Source organism: Meriones unguiculatus, chromosome 3, assembly GCF_030254825.1.
Source record: "Meriones unguiculatus strain TT.TT164.6M chromosome 3, Bangor_MerUng_6.1, whole genome shotgun sequence".
Classification (NCBI taxonomy): Eukaryota; Metazoa; Chordata; class Mammalia; order Rodentia; family Muridae; genus Meriones; species Meriones unguiculatus.
In genome coordinates this window covers 76,851,620-76,871,072 of record NC_083351.1, presented here as the reverse complement: position 1 = coordinate 76,871,072, position 19,453 = coordinate 76,851,620, and the positions used below count along the sequence as shown (strand labels likewise).

General features: G+C 45.2%; 1 protein-coding gene across 1 annotated transcript in view; it reads right to left on the bottom strand.

Annotated features, from left to right (window-relative positions):
- Nucleotides 1-19,453, bottom strand: part of Plxna4 (plexin A4) — a 455,563-nt gene that overhangs the window by 57,157 nt on the left and 378,953 nt on the right. Inside the window, exons 11-15 of the mRNA XM_060380221.1 lie at nt 15,373-15,469; nt 14,834-15,024; nt 9,689-9,840; nt 3,895-4,012; nt 58-194 (exon numbers count right to left, since the gene is read on the bottom strand). Coding sequence (XP_060236204.1) covers nt 58-194; nt 3,895-4,012; nt 9,689-9,840; nt 14,834-15,024; nt 15,373-15,469 — 695 coding nt within the window. The remainder of the gene's footprint in view (nt 1-57; nt 195-3,894; nt 4,013-9,688; nt 9,841-14,833; nt 15,025-15,372; nt 15,470-19,453) is intronic.

The following is a 19,453-nucleotide window of genomic DNA, read 5'->3' as shown; positions in this document are numbered from 1 at the left end:
AATTTCCCTCCCAGGTTCTTTAACTGTCTGGTCCCTTCCCCTGGGCCCAAGAATTACCTGTGGAAGAGGCAGGGCTGGCTCCCAAACATCACCACCACATTGCTGCCTGCATTCAAGTTAGTGCCTGTGATGGTAACCTGTGTACCTCCAGACATGGGTCCCCGGCTAGGCTTCAGATCTGCGAGAGTCAGGGTCTGCAGAGAGAAGAGGACTGAGGCATGCTGGGATAGCTGGAAAAGTCTAGGACAGACTTTAGGCAGTGCCCCATGACCTACAGAGAAGCTGCCATCTAGAATTCACTCATGTGGCCTCTGCAAGCCTTTCTGTATTCTCTGTGTTGAGAGCTTACATCTCTACATAAGTAATAGTAGCTATGATAGCTGCTGTGTACGGATTTGTTGTTGTTATTTTTAGCGGTAGGTTTTTATCTATAGTGATGTAGATATTGGTATATCTATAAATTACCCAGTCAATGATTTTAACAAAAAATGGCTATCATTATCTATTTAACAGATGAGGTTCAGAGAGGTTCACCAAGTTCTCTAAGGTCATATAGCTGAGACTCAACCCCAGAGCTCTAGTCTCCAGCCATTTCTCCAATAAATAGCCTCCTGGTACTTGAGAAGGGGACCTGGCATGCCCCAAGGTCTCTCCAGAGAACCATCCAGTGGCCAAAGCATGGAATGTAGAGGACTGTGCCCAAGAAAGCTTTCAAGGCCTGTCAAGCCCCTCTCCCTGACTGGGGTGGGGGCTGGGAGCAAAGCCCTAGACAACAAGGGATTTGGAGATGCAGTTTGTTCTTTCATTAGCATTTTAATGGAAAAACTTTCCCTGGTCCCAGGTGAGAAGCCTGTATCTGCATTTAAATGAAGACCTCCCTTTCCCTTCCCCTGCCACAGTCCCCTGAAAGAACTCTGTACTGAAACTGAAACAAATGGGTTCACAGGGTTATGGTTACTCTCCTGCAGAAGGCCTCCTTTGGAAGCCAGCAAACTCACCCAACTGCCAGCCACCCAGATCCTAGACCGGTAGCATAAACCTTGGAGACACTAGCTGACCTCAGCTAGGTTTGAAATCCAAGGATAAGGGCCTTTAGTATCATGCTGTATGACTCTGGGCAAGATATTCAACTTCTCTGGTCACACAATTAGGAACTGACTCCTAACGAAGTTATCTCCAGGACCTGTAGTTTTCTTATTCAGTAAACTATAGTAATCTGCTGTTTCCAAAGGGTGGCTTTGTCCCACAGCCTCCCCAGAGAGGGCGCATGGAGTCTGTCTGCTGGTGTTCCGTGCCCCTGGGCTTTGGGGAAGGTCTAGCATCAAACCCTGGAAAGGGTGGGCGATTGCTAATGGCCTCATTGCAGTGGTGTTGATGCACTGGCTTGAAAGGGTCTGCTCTGGGTGGGAGAGGGTGTTATGGAAACATGTTTTAGACTTGTGAGAAACTATTAATTATTCAAGTCATGCCTCATAAATATTTCACGGTGGGTTTGCACGGGAAATCAAAGTCTGAATTATTTGCCAGCTTTTCACTTGGCTCCATGAACGAACAGACTAGAAGGGAAAGAGAGAAGGAGCATTCCCAGCATGGAGACCTCCTGGGACAGAGTTGGTGATGGGCCAGGAGTGCAGCTTCTGGTCCTTTTGTAGCTTTGACATTCAGCTGACTAACTCACAAATCAGAGCATGGTAGAGAGACACTGAGGGGAACCAAAGTTTGTCTCTGAAGCAGGATGGTGGGGCAGAGAGTAAAACCTGAGAGAGCCTTATGTAAAAGACTGCAAAATTAGTAGGGAAGAAAAGCCATTAGCAAAGAGGAAGGCTGGAAATACCACCAAGCCCGGGCTGTCAGGCCACCAGTAACAAGCATGAAGGCACCAGTGTCTGTAGGTGATCTGTAGGGCATTATAATACCAACAGCCTGCCCCTCATCTGTGGAGATTTGAGCCCCTGAGACACATAAAACTGGGTGGAGAATTAAAGGTAACAGAACAGATGTGAGAAAGCCCAAATGACCCCCAAAGCCTGAGAAATGAGACATGAAAGCCATACAGTGGGCTCTGAGCTAAGCTTATAAACTTTCTTCCGGCCCCAGACTGCTTCTGCCCTTGGAAGCATACTGTTTTCTAACAAACTATTCATGCTTCTGTAGCTATCACATCTCTCAGATTCTTGGTACCAGAACAGAAGAACTTGAAAATTTCTGTTCATTACTGAACTTCTCATCTCCTAGCCTTGGTACCAGGAAAGGTCTCTTGGTATACCACAGAGCTCTAGAAGTCCCCAGAGAAACCTTCTGGGGAAAGTTACCCCAGGACCCTCCGGAGTGGGTTTTCAGGGTGGGGCTGAAGAAGTGCTATCTCCCACAAGCCACCTAGCTTAGGGGAAGGCAATGAGGGCGCTATTTCTGCTCAGAAGCATGACTAGAAGGTGAGTCTGTCTTTTCCTTTGACCGTGTGAGACTCACAAGGATCCCCACTTTTCATCCCTCTGGGAAACACCTAGCCTCTCTACCCTAAGTAAAAATAGGGTACACAAAGGGGCTGGGGTCCATCATTCTTCATTCCTGAATATTTATCTTAGAAGATATGTGGCACTAAGCCATATCCTTAGAAAGAGCCTTCAGCTAGGAAAGTGACATAGGTCACCGAAAAAGGAAGGGACCCAATGGACCAAGGTGCTTGCCTTATAGCAGTTACATTCATTGTTCCTCATGGCCTCTCTGCTCCTACTGTCCTCCCTCTCATGCCTCTTTTACTTCTCTTAAGAATGCCCTCCTCATTCTTATCTTTTGGGGTGAGTCCATGGGTCAGATTTATGCTAGAAAAAGCACCTGCCAGGAAAAAGCCACATGGAAATCAGTGTGCAACTTGGATACATGCTGCCTTTCCATTGCTTCATCCATGAAACTTTCTCTTTCCAAATACCCTGGATTCAAGCATAACTTGCTTTATGGTGGGCACAATCCGGCAGGCATACCTGGGTTTCCGGAGTGAAGAAAACCGGGCAAGCTGATGAAATGTTCTCAGAAGAAGGGAGGGAAGAAGAACCAGGCGGGAGGAAGGGAAAAGGGGGGTAAAGAAGGGGGACTTTCTAATGTCAGCCATGTGGGCTCTTTAGATGATCTACAGTGGGAAGTGGAAGGACCAAGGACAGGAGATTTTACCCCTTTCCCCACAGCTGTGAGTCAGGCAGCTGTGCAGGTCTGGATGGTTCAAGAGAAAACTTGAGTAACTTTTGGTGGTCAGGGTGAGGCCTGGGTGAGATTATCGAAAGGGCACTGGTGAGTGAAGAGATGGGAGGTGGGGGCTGGGGTGTGAATAGGGGAAATGGAAGGGGCCTGCAGGTGGGAGTAGGTACAGGACAGGTGATGAGAGGATAGGAGGGGGAGGAGGAAAAGATGACACATTGCTCATGATATGATGAGTGTAAGTGGGCATGGTGGTGCGGAGCCCAGGGAGAGCAGTGAGGGTGGTTACCACAGAAACGGCATCACACCAGATGGGGACTATGGGGGATTCTCCTCATACTGTGGAATAGGTACACGTATCGTTTCCACTTTACAAATGAAGAAACTGAGGCACAGAAAAGTTAGTAAGCTTGTCTGAGTTTCCCAATTAGAACATGGCTGAGTCTAGGCATAATTCCCCAGGAGTCATCCTGCTGCTTAGTACACAGGAGACACTGGGTCCCAAGGGCCAAGGCTTTCCTGGACCCATACAAGGAGGCACAAAAGTGGAATCTGGGTCTTTGAGACATTGAGGCTATACTCCTACTCTGTTCACATGGGCTTCTATGAACATGGATGACGGGGGGAAGGTCTGCTCTGCAATCATGGCCACAAGGCTTGCTGTGTGTGCACCTAGCCAGGCCTTTGGCATCCAGGACTCACCATGAAGTAATACAGCTGAGAGGATCGAGCCATGAACTCAGGCCGACACACAGCCACACAGATCTCCACAAAGCCTGCGTGCTGGCTGGGTTTGGCCTCTCCCATCTCACACACGATCCTATGGGAGGAAAGGAGACAGCTCATGAGCCATAGGACTTTCAACGTAGGCCCACAGCAGAGCCAGAACTCAGATCTAACCAAAGGATCTCAAGTCTTTTCTAGGATTTAGGCTGCCTCCATGATGTGTGTCTACTGTCCCAGCTCTCAGGTCAGGAGAGGAGACACTTCCATGTATGTATATGGAGGAGGGTTTGGTATAGTTACTTTTGCAGATGTATGTATGCATGTGTTCTCTACCTTACACATGAAGAAACTGAGGAACAGAAAAGGGAGGTTAGGCAACCTACTTAAATATATGTTTAATATAAACCCTTACAGCACAGGGTTAAATCTATGGATTTAGTCAACCATAGATCAAAAATATTGCAAAACAGATTTTACCTGTATTGAATGTATGTAGGCTCCTTTAAAAAAAAGACACTTATTTTTATTTTACATTCCTGAGGATATGTCTGAATGTGTATATGCACATGTATAACTGGCTCCCATGGAGGCGAGAAAAGGTGAGATCTCCTGGGACTGAAGTTGCAGGTGGCTGTAAGCTACTGTGCAGGTGCTGGGAACCAACATGGGTCCTCTATAAGAGCAGGAGGTGAGCCTCGCTACTGAGCAATCTTTCCAGTGCCCAGACTTACTTTTCTCATGAGTCCCTAAATAAAACAACAGAACAACTATTCACCTAACACTTTTTGATGAATTAGGTATTAGTAATAGAGAGAGATCTGAAAATATGCAAGAGGATGCTCAGAGGTTGTCTGCAAAGTCTGCTTTTTTATAGAAGCCACCTAAGCATCATGGATTTGAGTATCTGCAGGTCACCCATGGGCACTGAGAAGGTACCATTTACATACAAGCACACAATACATATACATTGTCACATATTACATGCATATACACGAACATGAATGTGGTACATGAATGCACACATGATTATATACACATTTATATACTTGTATAAACAAACATTTTTAAAGCATAGCATATGCACTATTCTAAATACCAGGTTGAACCAATAACATTCTAAGGTACTTCCATCTTGCCTTGACACACATAGCTCTACTGTATTCTTCCTAACAGCTTTGAAATATTATGTACATGTTTAAAACTACCATTCATGTAATAATTCTTTTATTATGGACATGAAAATATTTTGATCTTTCTCCTTCTTGAAAAGAAAAAAAAAAAACAGCCAAATGAGCCAATATACACATACCTAAGTATCATGTGTTTAATAGCACAGACTTCTCGGGAGGGAATGCACTGTATTAAATGGTTTGTTCCCTTAACATTGACAGGATCCAGCCATGCCCCCAAAGCTATATTAATTTGCAAGTGTATCAGTGGTCCACTGTTTTAGCTAAGACTAGACAGTCACAATCCTTTGAAAGTTTTTCCAGTATCTTACAGAAAAGATATCATTGTAAGTCCAGTGATTATCATGCTCATGTGTCTTTGTTTTTACACTGCCTTCCTTTGACTTTTCTACCAAAGCCCTCTCTGTTATGTTGACCAATTGTTCTTTTGTGACACCTTCTTAACTAGGCATAGTAACTTTTATTTGTTGTAAGTGCTGCAATTATTTTCTTCCTGATTGTCAATTTTTTATCTATCTTTTAACTTGGTTTTCAGTATAGTCTGCTATACCAGCATTCAAAAACATGTATGTGGCTAAACAGGTTCATCTTTTACCTTTTTGTTTCTAGGTTTTGAGTCCTGTGGGGTTTGTTGGTTTGGGCGGTTGGTTGGTTTTAGTGTTGTTTTTTGTTTGTTTGTTTGTTTTGTTTTGTTTTTTGAGGTGCGAGGGATCAAACCCCAGAACTTGCACAAGTCACACAAGTACGCTGTCACTGAGCCACATCCATAACTGTGTAGCTTCTAAGTCTTCTGTTTCTTAAAAAGAACTTCTGAGGAAAGGTTTTATAGTGTGTGTGTGTGTGTGTGTGTGTGTTTCTATATGGACAGCATAATAAACAAATGTTTGCTGTGAGGAAAAGAAAGAAGGACTTTCATTTTTCTTCCTCAAAATGATTAGAAGCTATATTCTGCTCCGTCACCTGTGTGTGCACAAGATACCTTGACACATATGTGCCTGTCTGTGGTTTACTAGGACAGTCGATGAACTGTAATGCCTTAGCTGACAAGATTTCTGCTTTACAATTGTATGAAAGTGATATATAAGTCTGCAGATGGTAATCTACAATCTTGTACTTTGAGTTTGGTCTAGAATTTTGTACTTTGAATTTCGATCTTTTTTTTTTTTTTTTTTTTTTTCTTTTTAGCTAGCCATACATTCTATGATACTCTCTGTGATGCTGGCCAGTGACAAAAAGATTCAGGTCCCTGTGGGCCAGGAACTATAGGAAAAAACAACATTGGTAGCTGGTTATGAATACATGATACATTTTCATCTCATGCTGTTTCCAGCTTATGAAGGGTTTATCAAGACACAGTGCTAAGGGCTGAGAATGCAGCTCAGTGGTAGAACAGTTGCCTAACAGGCACAGGGTCCTGGTCCAAAAGAGACGTAAGGTTGTGGAACATCTGCACAAAGCCTTTTGAACTGATGAATTACCTATTCTTATCATTGCTTCAGAATTTTTTCTATTATAAATAAGGCTGCGAAAAGCATTCTTAAATATGAATTTTTGCACAGTCTGGTTGTAGAGGGAATGTTCTAGAAACATAGACAAAAGAACGTGGAACATATTAGCTAGACCAGTGGTTCTCAACCTGTGGGTTATGACCCCCTTAAAGGTCCAATGACACTCTCCCAGGGGTTGCCTTAGGCCATCAGAAAACACAGATATTTATATTACAGTTCACAACAGTAGCAGAATTACAGTTATGAAGTAGCAACAAAAATAATTTTATGGTTGGCGGTAACAACATGAGGAACTGTATCAAAGGGTCACAGGAAGGTTGAGAACCACTGAGCTAGACTAAAGACTGTGGGGAACAGAGCGTGATACTGGGGATTGAACCTTGGGGTCAAGGGTTCTACCACTGAGGCAGATATCCAGATCCACTTTCCTTTTCCTTTTTCTTTCTTGATTTTGAGACAGTCTCACTGAGCTGCCTAGGATGGCCTTAAACTCACCTGAGGAGTTTAAACTAGCTGAGGAAAGACTTGAGAGTGAGACTTTCCTGCCTCAACCTCCCAAGTAGCTAGAATTATAGACTTGTACTTAAAAGTGCCAGCTGAAATATGTTTCTGGTTTTCTTCTTGATACTTTTGGGAGAGGGAGGGATGGAGGGAGAGAGCACACTGTGTGACTGTGTGTATATGGCTTATGTGTGTGATGCATGCATGTGAGAATGTGGATGGACAGGCCTGTGTATACGTGGCCAGAGCAGGGTGATCAGGGGGTTCCCCTCCATTACTGCCTTGACACAGTCTATCACTGAACAAGAAGCTTACCCTTCCATCTAGGTGAGCTCCCAGGATTTGTCTGTCTCTCTCTCCCAGTGCTAGTGTTACAGGCATCTGAGGCCATATAGAGCTTCCTACTAAGACTTTAAATCCATGTGTACAAATACCTTCCTGAAAGTTGATCCCAGTTTTCCTCCAACCACAAGCAAGCAATACAATTGATTCTGGTGTTTACTTTTATTTCCCTTTTTTGTTTTTATTGGGATAGCATCCTGTATATTCCAGGCTTTCCTCTAACTCACTAAGCAGTTAGAGAAGACCTTGAACTACTGACCTTTTTGTCTTTGCCCATCTCATCCCGTGATTGCACCTGCTTTATGTGGTGGGATTGGATTTAGTGCTTCTTGCGATCCAGGTGGGTACTCTACCCAGCTGGCCTCTGGAGCATTAGCCTTTAAAAAAGGGCTCTCTGTTTCTTTCATTTGCATTTCATTTCTCATATAAGTTTTTGGTTCTTTGTGTATTATATATTTGTGAATTATATATTCGTGCTCTTTGCTCATTTTGTGATAACTGTCTTTCATTTGTAAAGCCTCTTCATCTATTAACAAGAAGGCACCTATTAATTGTGATGGATATAACCATATCCCCAGCTTTTCGGGCACTTTTATTTTCCTTACAGATTTCTGATGTATACATTTTCAAGTTTTATGTACTCAAAACCTCTAATCTTTTCTTTATGTTTTATTTTCAGCTCCTGATTGAAACATCTTTCCCTTCACAAAATCAAATGAATTTGCATCTGTATTTTTTTTTCTAATCTTTCGGTTTCATTTTTGTACCCCTAACTCTCTAATCTGCCTGAAATTTATTTGGCTGTATAATGTGAAATAAAGATCTGATATTATTCTGTTCCTGGTCTTAACCAGCACCATTTACTGAAGGATCTTGTCTTACCTTGTTGATTTGAACTGTCAGCTTCCTCACATACTAAATTCTTACTTGTCAGGATTGTTGCCCTGAGCATTCTATCTCACTCCATGGATCTAACTGATATTGCAGCACTTTAATCATCTGGCTTTCTAATAACACTGTTGACGCCTGATCCACGGTTGAGGGTGTGAAGCTTCCCCGGATCATGCTGTATCAGCAGCAGTTGGCTTTGCTTTGATTTCATAAAATTGCAGGGACCACAGATAGATGCTTGGATCACTAAGTGATAGTGGCTTAGGGGAATGATTGCAAGTCAGTGTGGAATCTTCAACATTCCACTTGCTACCAAAGCTGTGGGGATTCCCTGATGGAAGTCAGGAGGAATGGCACATGCAGCACCTATGTGGTTCCAAATCATTCAGTCCAGCAAGCAGAAGGGCAGGGCACTTCCCACAGCCCCCATCTAATGCTCACAGGACAGCTGAAGAGATTACACTCTAGGTGAGAGAGGATGGAATACAGATTCCACTGTGCTGTTAAACATTTCATAATTGTGTTTGTTGGGATGGAAAGTAGTGTTTACTTATTTACCAGACAATGTATGGCTACTAGATCTCCTCCCCTAATAAGGGTTAGGGGTCAAGGTTATCTGTTGAACAACCTTTTGCAGAGGCTTGCAAGGAGAAAAATTCACCCAAGAACACATAGGCCTGAGATTAAGTACGGGATTTCATTTTCAGCCTCCACAGAGGATAGCCCGGAGCTAATTTACCTGTGGGGAAGCTCATGGGGAGTTAGAAACAATAGAGGGAATTGAATTCACACTCCCTGGCAGACTTTAATTTTGCTCTTTCTCACCTCTCCATACCCCCAGTTATTTCCCATCCTTGTCTACACCTCTCCCTCCCCCTCGCAGTACTTCATCTCAGTAGTAAGGAAGGCAAAGGGCTGAGGGTGATTCTATAGACATTCTAGAATGTTAGCTGCAATCTACTCTCCCACCATATGGCTCTGCGTTTGCAAAATCAGTCAGTTCTTAATTTGAAAATCCCAAACCTGAAACACTTGAGCCTTGATATGGCACCGTCAATGGAAACTTTTATACCAGGAAACTTTATTTTATGGGAGTTACTGTTTAAAATCGCCTTCAGGCTATGTGTGCAATGTGTACACGAGACACAAACAAATTTTGTGTTAGATTTGGGGTCCATCCCAGGATATCTTATTATGTGTATACAAACATTCTAAAGTCTGAAAAAAAATCCCCTATACAAAATACTTCTGGTCCCAAGAATTGTGGGTACAGGCATCTCAAAGCTGTGCTGTCATCTTTCCCTTCCCTGTCAGTTCCTCCATCTCTCTCTCACTTACTGTTCTGCAGGGATGTAGCCGTCCACTAAGGGGCTGCATTCCACACCAGCCACTTTGACATGCGAAGCGATGTCCCGGAATTCCAGGCCCAGGTTCTCCCCTCGGATGGTGACCTTGGTGCCCCCTTCCCGAGGGCCCGTCACTGGGATGATCTACAGGGAGAAAGAGTCATGATCTTTTAGGCCCCAAGAAGAATCACCACCTACTTGCTGAAGAGGCCAAAGTAGGTGTGGCTCTTTACTGCCTTTGAGCACAGTTACCTGAGCAGGTCCAGAAGGAGTGTGGCTACTTGGGTAAAGAAGCTGTGTTCCTCTGTGGCCCTAGGAGCCATGTTCAAAGCTCTTCATCTATCTTTCCACCTCACAGAAGAAGAGACTATGACTGAAGTGTTACTACATACCCCAGAGAAAATCAGGAGAGACGTCTGGTGTGCAATACAACCGTCCTACCCACCCAAGAAGCACCTACCTCTAGGACCACCTCACCCAGCTTTAAGATCAATTTTCTAGTCTCCATAACCATATGTTGTTTTTATCACTGAAATTCCAAGGTGCTTCCTCACACTTCTTTTGTGACAATCACTATTTGGGTCAAGTTGCCCATCCTTCCACCCCATCTCTTCTCTTGAGAATTAGCCTCTAACTATAAGATGTCTCCAGTTCTTCCTACCTGTCAGTGGCAGCCAGCTGTTGCAGCCAAATCAACCTGCTAACCTCTTCAGAACTTATGGCACACCATTCACCTTCCTCATTGGCTTGACTTCTCACGGAAGTGGTTTTAATTTAGATTTTAACTGGGTACACTGGTCAAAGTGACTGTCCTTCCCTCTAGAGAGGCCGTCAAGGGTATTAAAGCTCATACTTAGAATTTAGGGATTCGGCAACCAGGCCTTGGCCTGCTTTGAGGTAGGGGCTGTGGACAGTGAATATCATCCAATTGTTTCCCAAAGTAAAGCCCTCTCCTGTTCCTAGTTCTCAGATCATCTACACCCGCGGTGAGGTCCTAGCAAGATTCTGAATGGCAGGAGTCTCTAGTTCTTCCCAGAATGTCCTGCTATTCCATTCTGCAAGGATTACATATGGGACAATGTTTTGAATGGCTGGTAATATTGGAGGAACCAAAGACACTAGACTGAGCTGTCCGTGGTGGCAGCTTTTCTGGGGGGAGGCTGTTTACTAATCAAAGACTAGCAAGTTCCTTCCTCTTACATATTCCATGTGGACACACGTGCTTGTGAGCCTCCATGCGGTGTGAGTTTACACAGGCATGGTCCCATGAGAGTGAAGACAGCTTCATTGGAAAAATGGGCTCATTGCTGCTCAAGTGAGGTGGGCAGATGTGTGGGAAGCGGGGAGGGAATGCTCATATCTGACCCCCCCATATTTGTCCAGGTGGTGGGTCCTCAGTGCATCTCTAGCACCTGGTAGGGGTGCCTGCATGAAGTTCCAGCCCTAGCTTGTCATTCTGTAAGAGGGGTTTTATCTTTGGACCAGTCCATGGTTCCTCAGAAGGCTGATGCCAGGTTAGAGGCAGCCTCCACCATAGGGAGATCACACTCCAGTCCTGTGATTTTCTTGGATTCAGGCCAAGAGGAAAGCAAAGCCAGCTGACAGGTTTCAATGCGCTAAGTCACCATGTGCCACAGCCCCAGGGATGGCTTAGCTGTTAACAGCATGGGGTAGTAGCTCACAGAGGAGGCTCAGGATTTCTAATGCACTGGAAAGAAGAGATAGGGGTGTGGGAGAGTGGGTTGAAGGGCATTTACCAGCCCCTACCCAGTCCTCCAGCCTGGAAATCACCACAGACAACAGAGTGAAGTGGGGGTTTGGATTAAGTCCCCGATTTGATAGCATCATGTTGAAGATGAAGAGTCTCAGGTGAGGGATGCATTTTGAAGGCCATCTGAGGTGCCATAGAGGATTCATTCATAAAAGCCAACACTGTTTCTGCTCAGACCCATCCCAGTGGCACAGTTTATGAGAGGAGTTTATGTCCTGTCACTGCAGTGAAGTCCAGGACTATGGAGATTTGGGAGGCAATGCTATTTTCTTTATACTCTGGTTATTGTAAAGCCAAAGTTCTGACAGTAGTCTTCACCCAGATTAAGAAGGATAACAGCCTTTCTGGATAGGAATTGAGCATTTTAGCAAGAGTCCTCCCTCTTGATTAGTTTCTTTAGGTGTACAGATTTTAGTAGGTTTATCCTATATTATATGTCTATATGAGTGAGTATATATCATGTGCATCTTTCTGCTTCTGGGATAGCTCACTCAGGATGATTTTTTCCAGATCCCACCATTTACCTGCAAATTTCATGATTTCCTTGTTTTTTATTGTTGAGTAATATTTCATTGTTTAGATATACCATAATTTGTGCATCCATTCCTCCACTGAGGGGCATCTGGGCTGTTTCCAGCTCCTGGCTATTACAAATAAGGCTGCTACAAACATGGTTAAGCAAATGTCCTTATTGTGTACTTGAAGGAGAAAAGTGGGAACAAGTCAGGAGTCTGACACAGAGGACCTCTGAAAGACTCTGCCCTGCAGACTATCAATGCAGATGCTGAGACTTATGGGCAACCTTTGGGCAGAGTACAGGGAATCTTATAAAAGAAGTGGGAAATAGTAAGATCTGGAGAGGACAGGAACTCCACAAGGACAGCAACAGAACCAAAAAATCTGAGCACAGGGGTCTTTCCTGAGACTGATACTCCAACCAAGGTTTATGCATGGAGAGAACCTAAGACCCCTGCACAGATGTAGCCCATGGCAGTTCAGTATCCAAGTGGATTTCATTGTAATAGGAACAGGGACTGTTTCTGACATGAACTGGTTGGCCTGCTCTTTAATTACCTCCCTCTGAGGGGGAAGCAGCATTACCAGGCCACAGAGGAAGACAATGCAGCCACTCCTGATGAGACCTAATTGACTAGGATCAGAAGGAAGGAAAAGAAGACCTCCCCTATCAGTGGACTTGGGGGAGAGGCATGCATGCAGATGATGGAGGAAGGGAGGGATTGGGGTGGGAGGGGGAGGGAACCACAGCGGGGATACAAAGTGAATAAAGTGTAATTAATAAAGAATAATAAAAAAATAGAAAGATAACAGCGCTGGCCTTCACAGGTGTGAAGGGTTGAAATACGACCTCCCTGTTTATAGGTGGAAGTCCTAACTACGCCCCTTCCCTCTAATTCATAGGTAAAAGTCCTAACTCTGCCCCTCCCCTCCAATTTTCATAAATGAAAGTCTTAACTCTGCCCCTCCCCTTCAATAGGTAAAAGCATAACTATGTTCCCCTCCTCTGATTCATAGGTGACAGTTCTAACTAATCTTATTAATTAGTTACTTTTCCTGTTGCTATGACCAAGTACCTGAGAGAAGCAAGGAAGGAAAAGGATTTATTTTGGTTCATGTTGTGGGGATTAGATCTATGGTAGTGGGGAAAGCCTTGCAGAGGGCTTGGTCCCTGGTGGCAGGAGCATGTGGCAGCTGCTTGTTGCATGGCATTACCCATAAAGCAGGGAATACAGTTGGGCTCTAACCGTCAATGCTTACCCTCCAGGAATCCATGTCCCCCAGCTTGGTTCCACCTCCTAAAGTTCTACCATCTCCAAAAGCATAACTATCACCTGGAGACCAAGTGTCTCCCATGAGCCTGTGGGAGACATTTCCTACTCAAACCATAATATTCCAGTACCTCAGATTAGGTAGAGATAAGTCTTTACAGAGATCTTTAAACATAAAGGATGTTATTAGGAAAGGTCTTAACCCAGTGTGATCATGGTGTTGTTAAAAACAAAAAACAAAACAAACAAAGCAACTGGGACATGCATGGGGAAACCATAAAGGGGGCAGTAGACATCTAACCAGTTCCTTCGCATCCTTCAGAAGCAACCAGTCCTGCCGACACCTTGGCCTTGGACTTTTGCCTCCAGGACAGTTGATTGTTTAAGCTACATGGTTTGTGACATTTAGTTACAAATCCCCAGGACCCCAATATAACATGGCTTCTGTGCTGACCAACCAGGGATATAAAGGGAATATGCAGACGCCAAAGCACAACACACATGCATAGTCTAGGACCATGGTCATCATTGCTCAATATGGGAGGAGTACACTGCAAAACTGAGCAAAGCTGGGTGTGTCCTCCTGATTGGTAGATACAGATACAGCTGTTTACTTCCTTCTCTTTGTCCTCTTTCCCACCAAATCATAATCAGCATCCTCCATGGCTGAGAGGTATTGAGTACCTACTGTGTGTTCCTGAGGTGATGGGAAGATTAAATAAGATGTGATCCTTATGTTAGGAAATATTTAAAAAGAGATATACATTTCTCTTCCTATTTAAGAAGTGAGCAAGGATCTTCAACTTGGCGGAAGAATACCTTAGGTGTATTTACTGTCAGAAGTATGGAATCGGGACAGGAGCAGCAGCTTCCTTGTTTAGATATCATTGGTAATGATTTTAACCAGAATGGTGATGAACAAGAAGGAGGTTGGGAGGCAGATGAACTTCCCAAGAGTGCTACCAAGGCCAAGGAAGTACCATGGCCTTGAAGCCAATCCTTGGAACTCACTCCTGGGACAGCAGAAGTTTAGACTCACTGCGTAGGTGAGGCATGCTGATAGAACTCTGTACGACCCTGCTCTGTCCCCACTACCTATGTACTTTGCTCTGCCCAGTTCTTCCCTATTCTCCACATTTAGAATCCTGAATTGAATCCAGATATATTTCTAATTCTATGTCTAGATCTTATTGAGGCAAGTCTGAAGTCTCCTGCTACTCTCTAGAACTGGCTCTGCTCCCTGGATACAATGCACCTATAACTATTGACCAACTTCTAGTAAGGCGAAGTTGGTGAAGTTTCACAGCCTTGACACTGAGATGTCTGGACACGGAGGGAGGGAAGAATAGGTTTCTAATAGCATAGTGGAGTCCCCAACCCTCCTGGGCCAGGGAAAGTTCTCGGAACCAAATCTAAGCTTCTAGAAGAAGCTGTGAAGGAAAATGAGGCTATGCCCCACCAGTCAACTCTACCTGGTGATCAACACCATAGCCAGGAATTGTCTTGAGAGCCCAGGTCCCTGGCAAGATCTAGAGTGGTTCAGCAGCCTAGAGTGCCTCTAGATGGGGTGGTCGCTTACCTCTGTGATCCGAGGGTTGGTGCACTTGCTGTTGGCGCCTGACAGTTCCAGCCACCGGCTCTCATGAGCAGGGCAGTGCTGGCGCAGGGTGCACTGGCCTGGGCTCTGACACCAGCCACACTCAAAATCGGGGTCAGCCTTGAGGCATAGGCCACAGCTCTCACGCATGGCCCCACACTTGTAGAGGTAAACTGGAAGACAAGGACAAGGGGCACTTTGGGGTAAAAAGTGTCTGCAAGTGCCACAGGGAAACTGTGTTTCTTCATCTGGTCTCAGCCATCCTGCACAGCAAGCTTCAGCTACTCTGCCACGACAGTGCAGAAGTGCGGAGGGTCAAAAAATGACAGGAGGTGGAGAAGAGCTAGGTCTGTGAAGAAAATGCTCAAGGCCCAAGGGAGATTGACAGCTGCTGGGAGTTAGGGATAAGATGACAGAGATGACATCTTCCCCAAAATGTAGTGCTGCTCTGTCTGCTCTCTCCTTCCTTCCCTTGTCCCATTCCCGCCCCACCCTGCCTTCTCTATCAGCCCTCTTCACACCTTTATTCTGGGCTGGGTTGTCAATGTTGAAGTGTCCATTCCACACGACTGTCAACTCCACCGGCAGGTTGTTGATCTCCATTCCTTCATAGGAATACTGCAGCCAGAATGAGCAGGTGAGGAAAGAGGGGAAAAAAACAGTTACGGAGATCTCTATGGAGATCTGAGCACTTAGCCTGGGGCCTTCAAGAGCACACAGGGTTAAGGACTAGCCAAGATTGTGTCTATATATATAGTCATAAATGTACATACACTTGTATGGTGAGCTGGAGGGCCAGAGGAGCCAGGTGATAATTTAGAGAGTAGGGCTGGGCCTCTATAGAATACCTCTATGTCAGTACAGCTGTGCAACAAGCTGCCTGTGCAACAGTATAGCTGCATAGCAACACATCAGAGCAACAGTACATGTGTGGGGACCAGTCCAAGAAATATATCACGACAGTCAATGTAGAGACATGTGCCAAAAATAAGTAATTGTGCATGCTTTGGACCAAATGGGACATGGTTATCAACTCCTGTGTTCAGGGGGATCCCACCAAGGCCAGGGAACATAAGGTAAGACAGAAAGAATGTGAAAGCCTCAGGAGGAGGAGGAGTGCCATGACATGCTGTCTTCCAGTCGAGAAATGGCTACCACACTTGTGGTTACCTGTGCAAGGTCAGGTCAGTCCAGCTGTAGCATGGATGAGGAACTCACATGGCCTCCTCAACCGAGGAGTGATTGGCAGTTAAAGGCTGGTGGCAGGGCAGTTTTTGGTTTTGGTTTTGGTTTGGCTGAAGCACATCATAGGCAGGAGCTGATCCCAGGATAGAGCCCTGTTCTGTCCTGACTGCCCAGGAAACACTGGTCAACAGGCTCTGTCAGGATGCACCTCTATAGGGAACTAACTCTCAATTTCAGAAAATGTTCAGTGTAGGTCATCTGTTTTCCAAAGGCCTGGAAGGGGACCACTGACCACAGGCAGAGGGAGTGGGTAGCAATAAATAAAAATGAAGGGGTGATGCTCAAAAGGGGTAAATGGTTGAGGATAAGAGACAGGTGGATCCCATGGAAGCTTTAGGGAGGCATGGGAAACCCTGTGCTTGCACCCTGCCCCTGTTGCCACCAGGACAAGCCTAGGTGTCTGAGTAAGATCTGAAATGCACTCACATCCTCAGCTCCCCACCATGCATTACCCTCTCACCCTGGAATGACGGTTGACACCCCTGCATCGGACCTATCATTTAGATCCTCTGCCTGCTCTATTCAGGACTTACTGTTCTGAACAAAGACAGGTCCTGAGTAAGAGATGGTGATGAACAGTGGGAAGAGGATGCTGCCTTGGGGACCCTGGGTGCAGTAAGAAGGCTCCATGTGTGTCTTCCTCTGCTTCTGACTGCAGTTACTGGTCAGTTAGGAGAAGAGCAGCGAGCAGAGGGAACTCAGCTTGCCATGGGCAGCCACTACTAACCAGTAGACTTCCCTGCCCCAGCGGGTAGGATGGGCTGAGGACTGATTCACCCAGTGGGTTTAGTTAGAAGTCAGATTTGTAAATTCAATGGGCTCTTTCTGGCCTAGAGCCAGGGTGTGGAGGGCCTGGACTGTTGTGGAGGTGTGGGTAGATATCGGGGGGGGGGGGGATGCTAGACACTGTCCCCTCTCCACACTAGCTAGAACACTTCCAGTGAGCAGGAGGGAGAATTAACCACAGATAGTGAACATGCTGGCCTGGCAAGAATCTCTGGGGCTGGAGTCCAAGCCACTATCGCTGGGCAGGAAGAGATTTGTTGCTTGTTATAGAAACTTCTAAAGTGCAGAAAATTACCCCAAGTCCCCGAGTTACAGAGTGAGCCACATTGTGAGTATGGTGGGGTGTTCTACACGGTAGTGAGCACCGTGTGTGGTCAGGCTTCTTCAGGCTCTATCCTAGCATTCAAAAGTTTTAATTTCCTTCTTCCTGGCAGCAGCAACCCAGCCCAGCCAGAAACATTTGGCATTTCCCCCAGCAAAGTAGATGGCTAGGGAGAGGATCCCAGCACACTGTTCTCACTCTCACTTAGCAGGTCTGTGACTGACACCTGCTGAGAGAAGAAAGCCAAGGCTCCTTGACCCGAAGAAACGACAGAGGAGGTTTTGGTTTAGTACAGCCATGCCTGCCAAATCTGAGAAATAGACTGAAGAGCCCCCAGTAGCATCTGACTCTGCTCTTTTTATTTTGTACATACATACCAATGATGCAGGTATAATTCAGGTACAGTATTAAATTAGCAATGACTTAAAAAGTAGGACAATTATGTGCATCCCCCCACCTACTTCTCTAACAAGCTGGTAACTTTGTATCAGTCAACATGATAACCAAGAGCCCAGCCGGTGGCCTAAGCCTACAATCCAGCCAGACATATGAGGATCTCTTTGAGTACCAGGCCATCCTGGTCTACACAGTAGGTTTTAGACCCGCCAAGGCTACATAATGGGCCCCTGTCTCAAAAAGCTAAAAAACAACAACAACATGATAATCAAGTTTTCTACTAAGTACCCAACAGGCAGGTAGCATATATTTGATGGATACACTGGACAAAAATACAAATGGTTCTGCTATGTAGGAAAACAAGGGGAAGGCTCCCATGAAAAAACCTATTCCTGGAATTTTCTATTTAATAGTTTCTGATTGTGGCTGCCCATGAGTAACTATGAAAAGCAATATTGTAAGTAAGGGAAGACAACTTAATCATCTCCCCAGGGATGGAGCTGGGAGGCAATCAACTCAAAATAGCACCAGGAAGTCCCTGAAACTGACTAGATTCATTGGGTCCCTCTCTCCCAGAGTAAGCACCAAAGCTGCAAAGAAGACTCTCAGAAGCCAAGCTGCAAAGACTCTGAGCCAAGCCAGCTTCATGAAAAAGGGACATACCAACAGAACTGCCTGGAAGAGATTTAGACTAAACTCATGCATCTGGAAAAGACTTTCTAACCTGTTGAACTGACAATAGGTTTTGCAGTGGGCTCCAGGTTCCCAGCTTTTGGAGCTGTCATCCATGCTCCAGTGGGATTAGGTGATGCAGCTATCTTTAAGTCATTTCCGCTCTTGTGACTAAGCTCTTACTTATCTAACCTTTATCCCAATAAAACTTATTGGTTGACCAAGTTGGTAACCATACATTGGTCTGTCATGAGTTCCCTATTTGGGGTGAGGAGACATGTGTGTTGTATTTCCCTAGGAAAAGTTTTGACATGAAACTCTGGGTCATCCCAAGTTATGTCACTTTAGCCACTGGAAAAAGTCTAAAGACTCCTTATTAGAATGAGGAGAGAGGTTCAAATCCTAGCTAGGGCCCTACCTTAGAAGTGGCTAATTACACTGTCAGGAGGTAGAGGACATTTTGAAAGAGTTTTTCTGTGGTTGACCAAAAATTAATCAATCTTCCAGAAGTAGGGAGTCAGGGGCTGCCCAGAGGAGGGAGTATGTAGAAGAGGGTAACCTACTTTTGTGAGAGAAAGCAGTGGGATACTCACCGAATGTTCTCCCAGTCACTTCCTCCCCATCTCAGCCCCTTCTGCTTCCTTGCAGGCCTCTAGACCACAGTGGGGTGAGATGATTAAGGTCTTAGGCTTCCCACTGGAGGCCTCTGGGTAGAGCCACCTGGTCCACCCAAGAAACTGAACACCTAGCAGCACTGGACATGCACAGACTTGAACTTTGGAAGGTTGCTGGGGTGACCAAGTCAAGCTGGAAGCCCAGCTTCTGTCCCTCAAGCCTGCTCTAGCCATAACCTAATATGGGAACAGCAGCTGTTGAGTGGAATGGAGTTAGCCAGATGTCAGTGAAGTGTTCAGTCCCCTCTCAGGATGGTCCTGAAAGAGGGCAAGAAATTCTTACTATGCATGTATGTGACTCTCTGTGGTATGTATATGTATGTATATGTGTGTATGCATGTATGCATATGTTTCTCTCTCATACTCACAAACACACACACACACACACACACACACAGAAAGAGAGAGAGAACATGAACATGAATATGAGCAAATGACTCCAGTTTTGGGTCCCTCATTTGGAAAGCTAGAATTAAGAAACAGCACACACCTTTGATGATTATCATG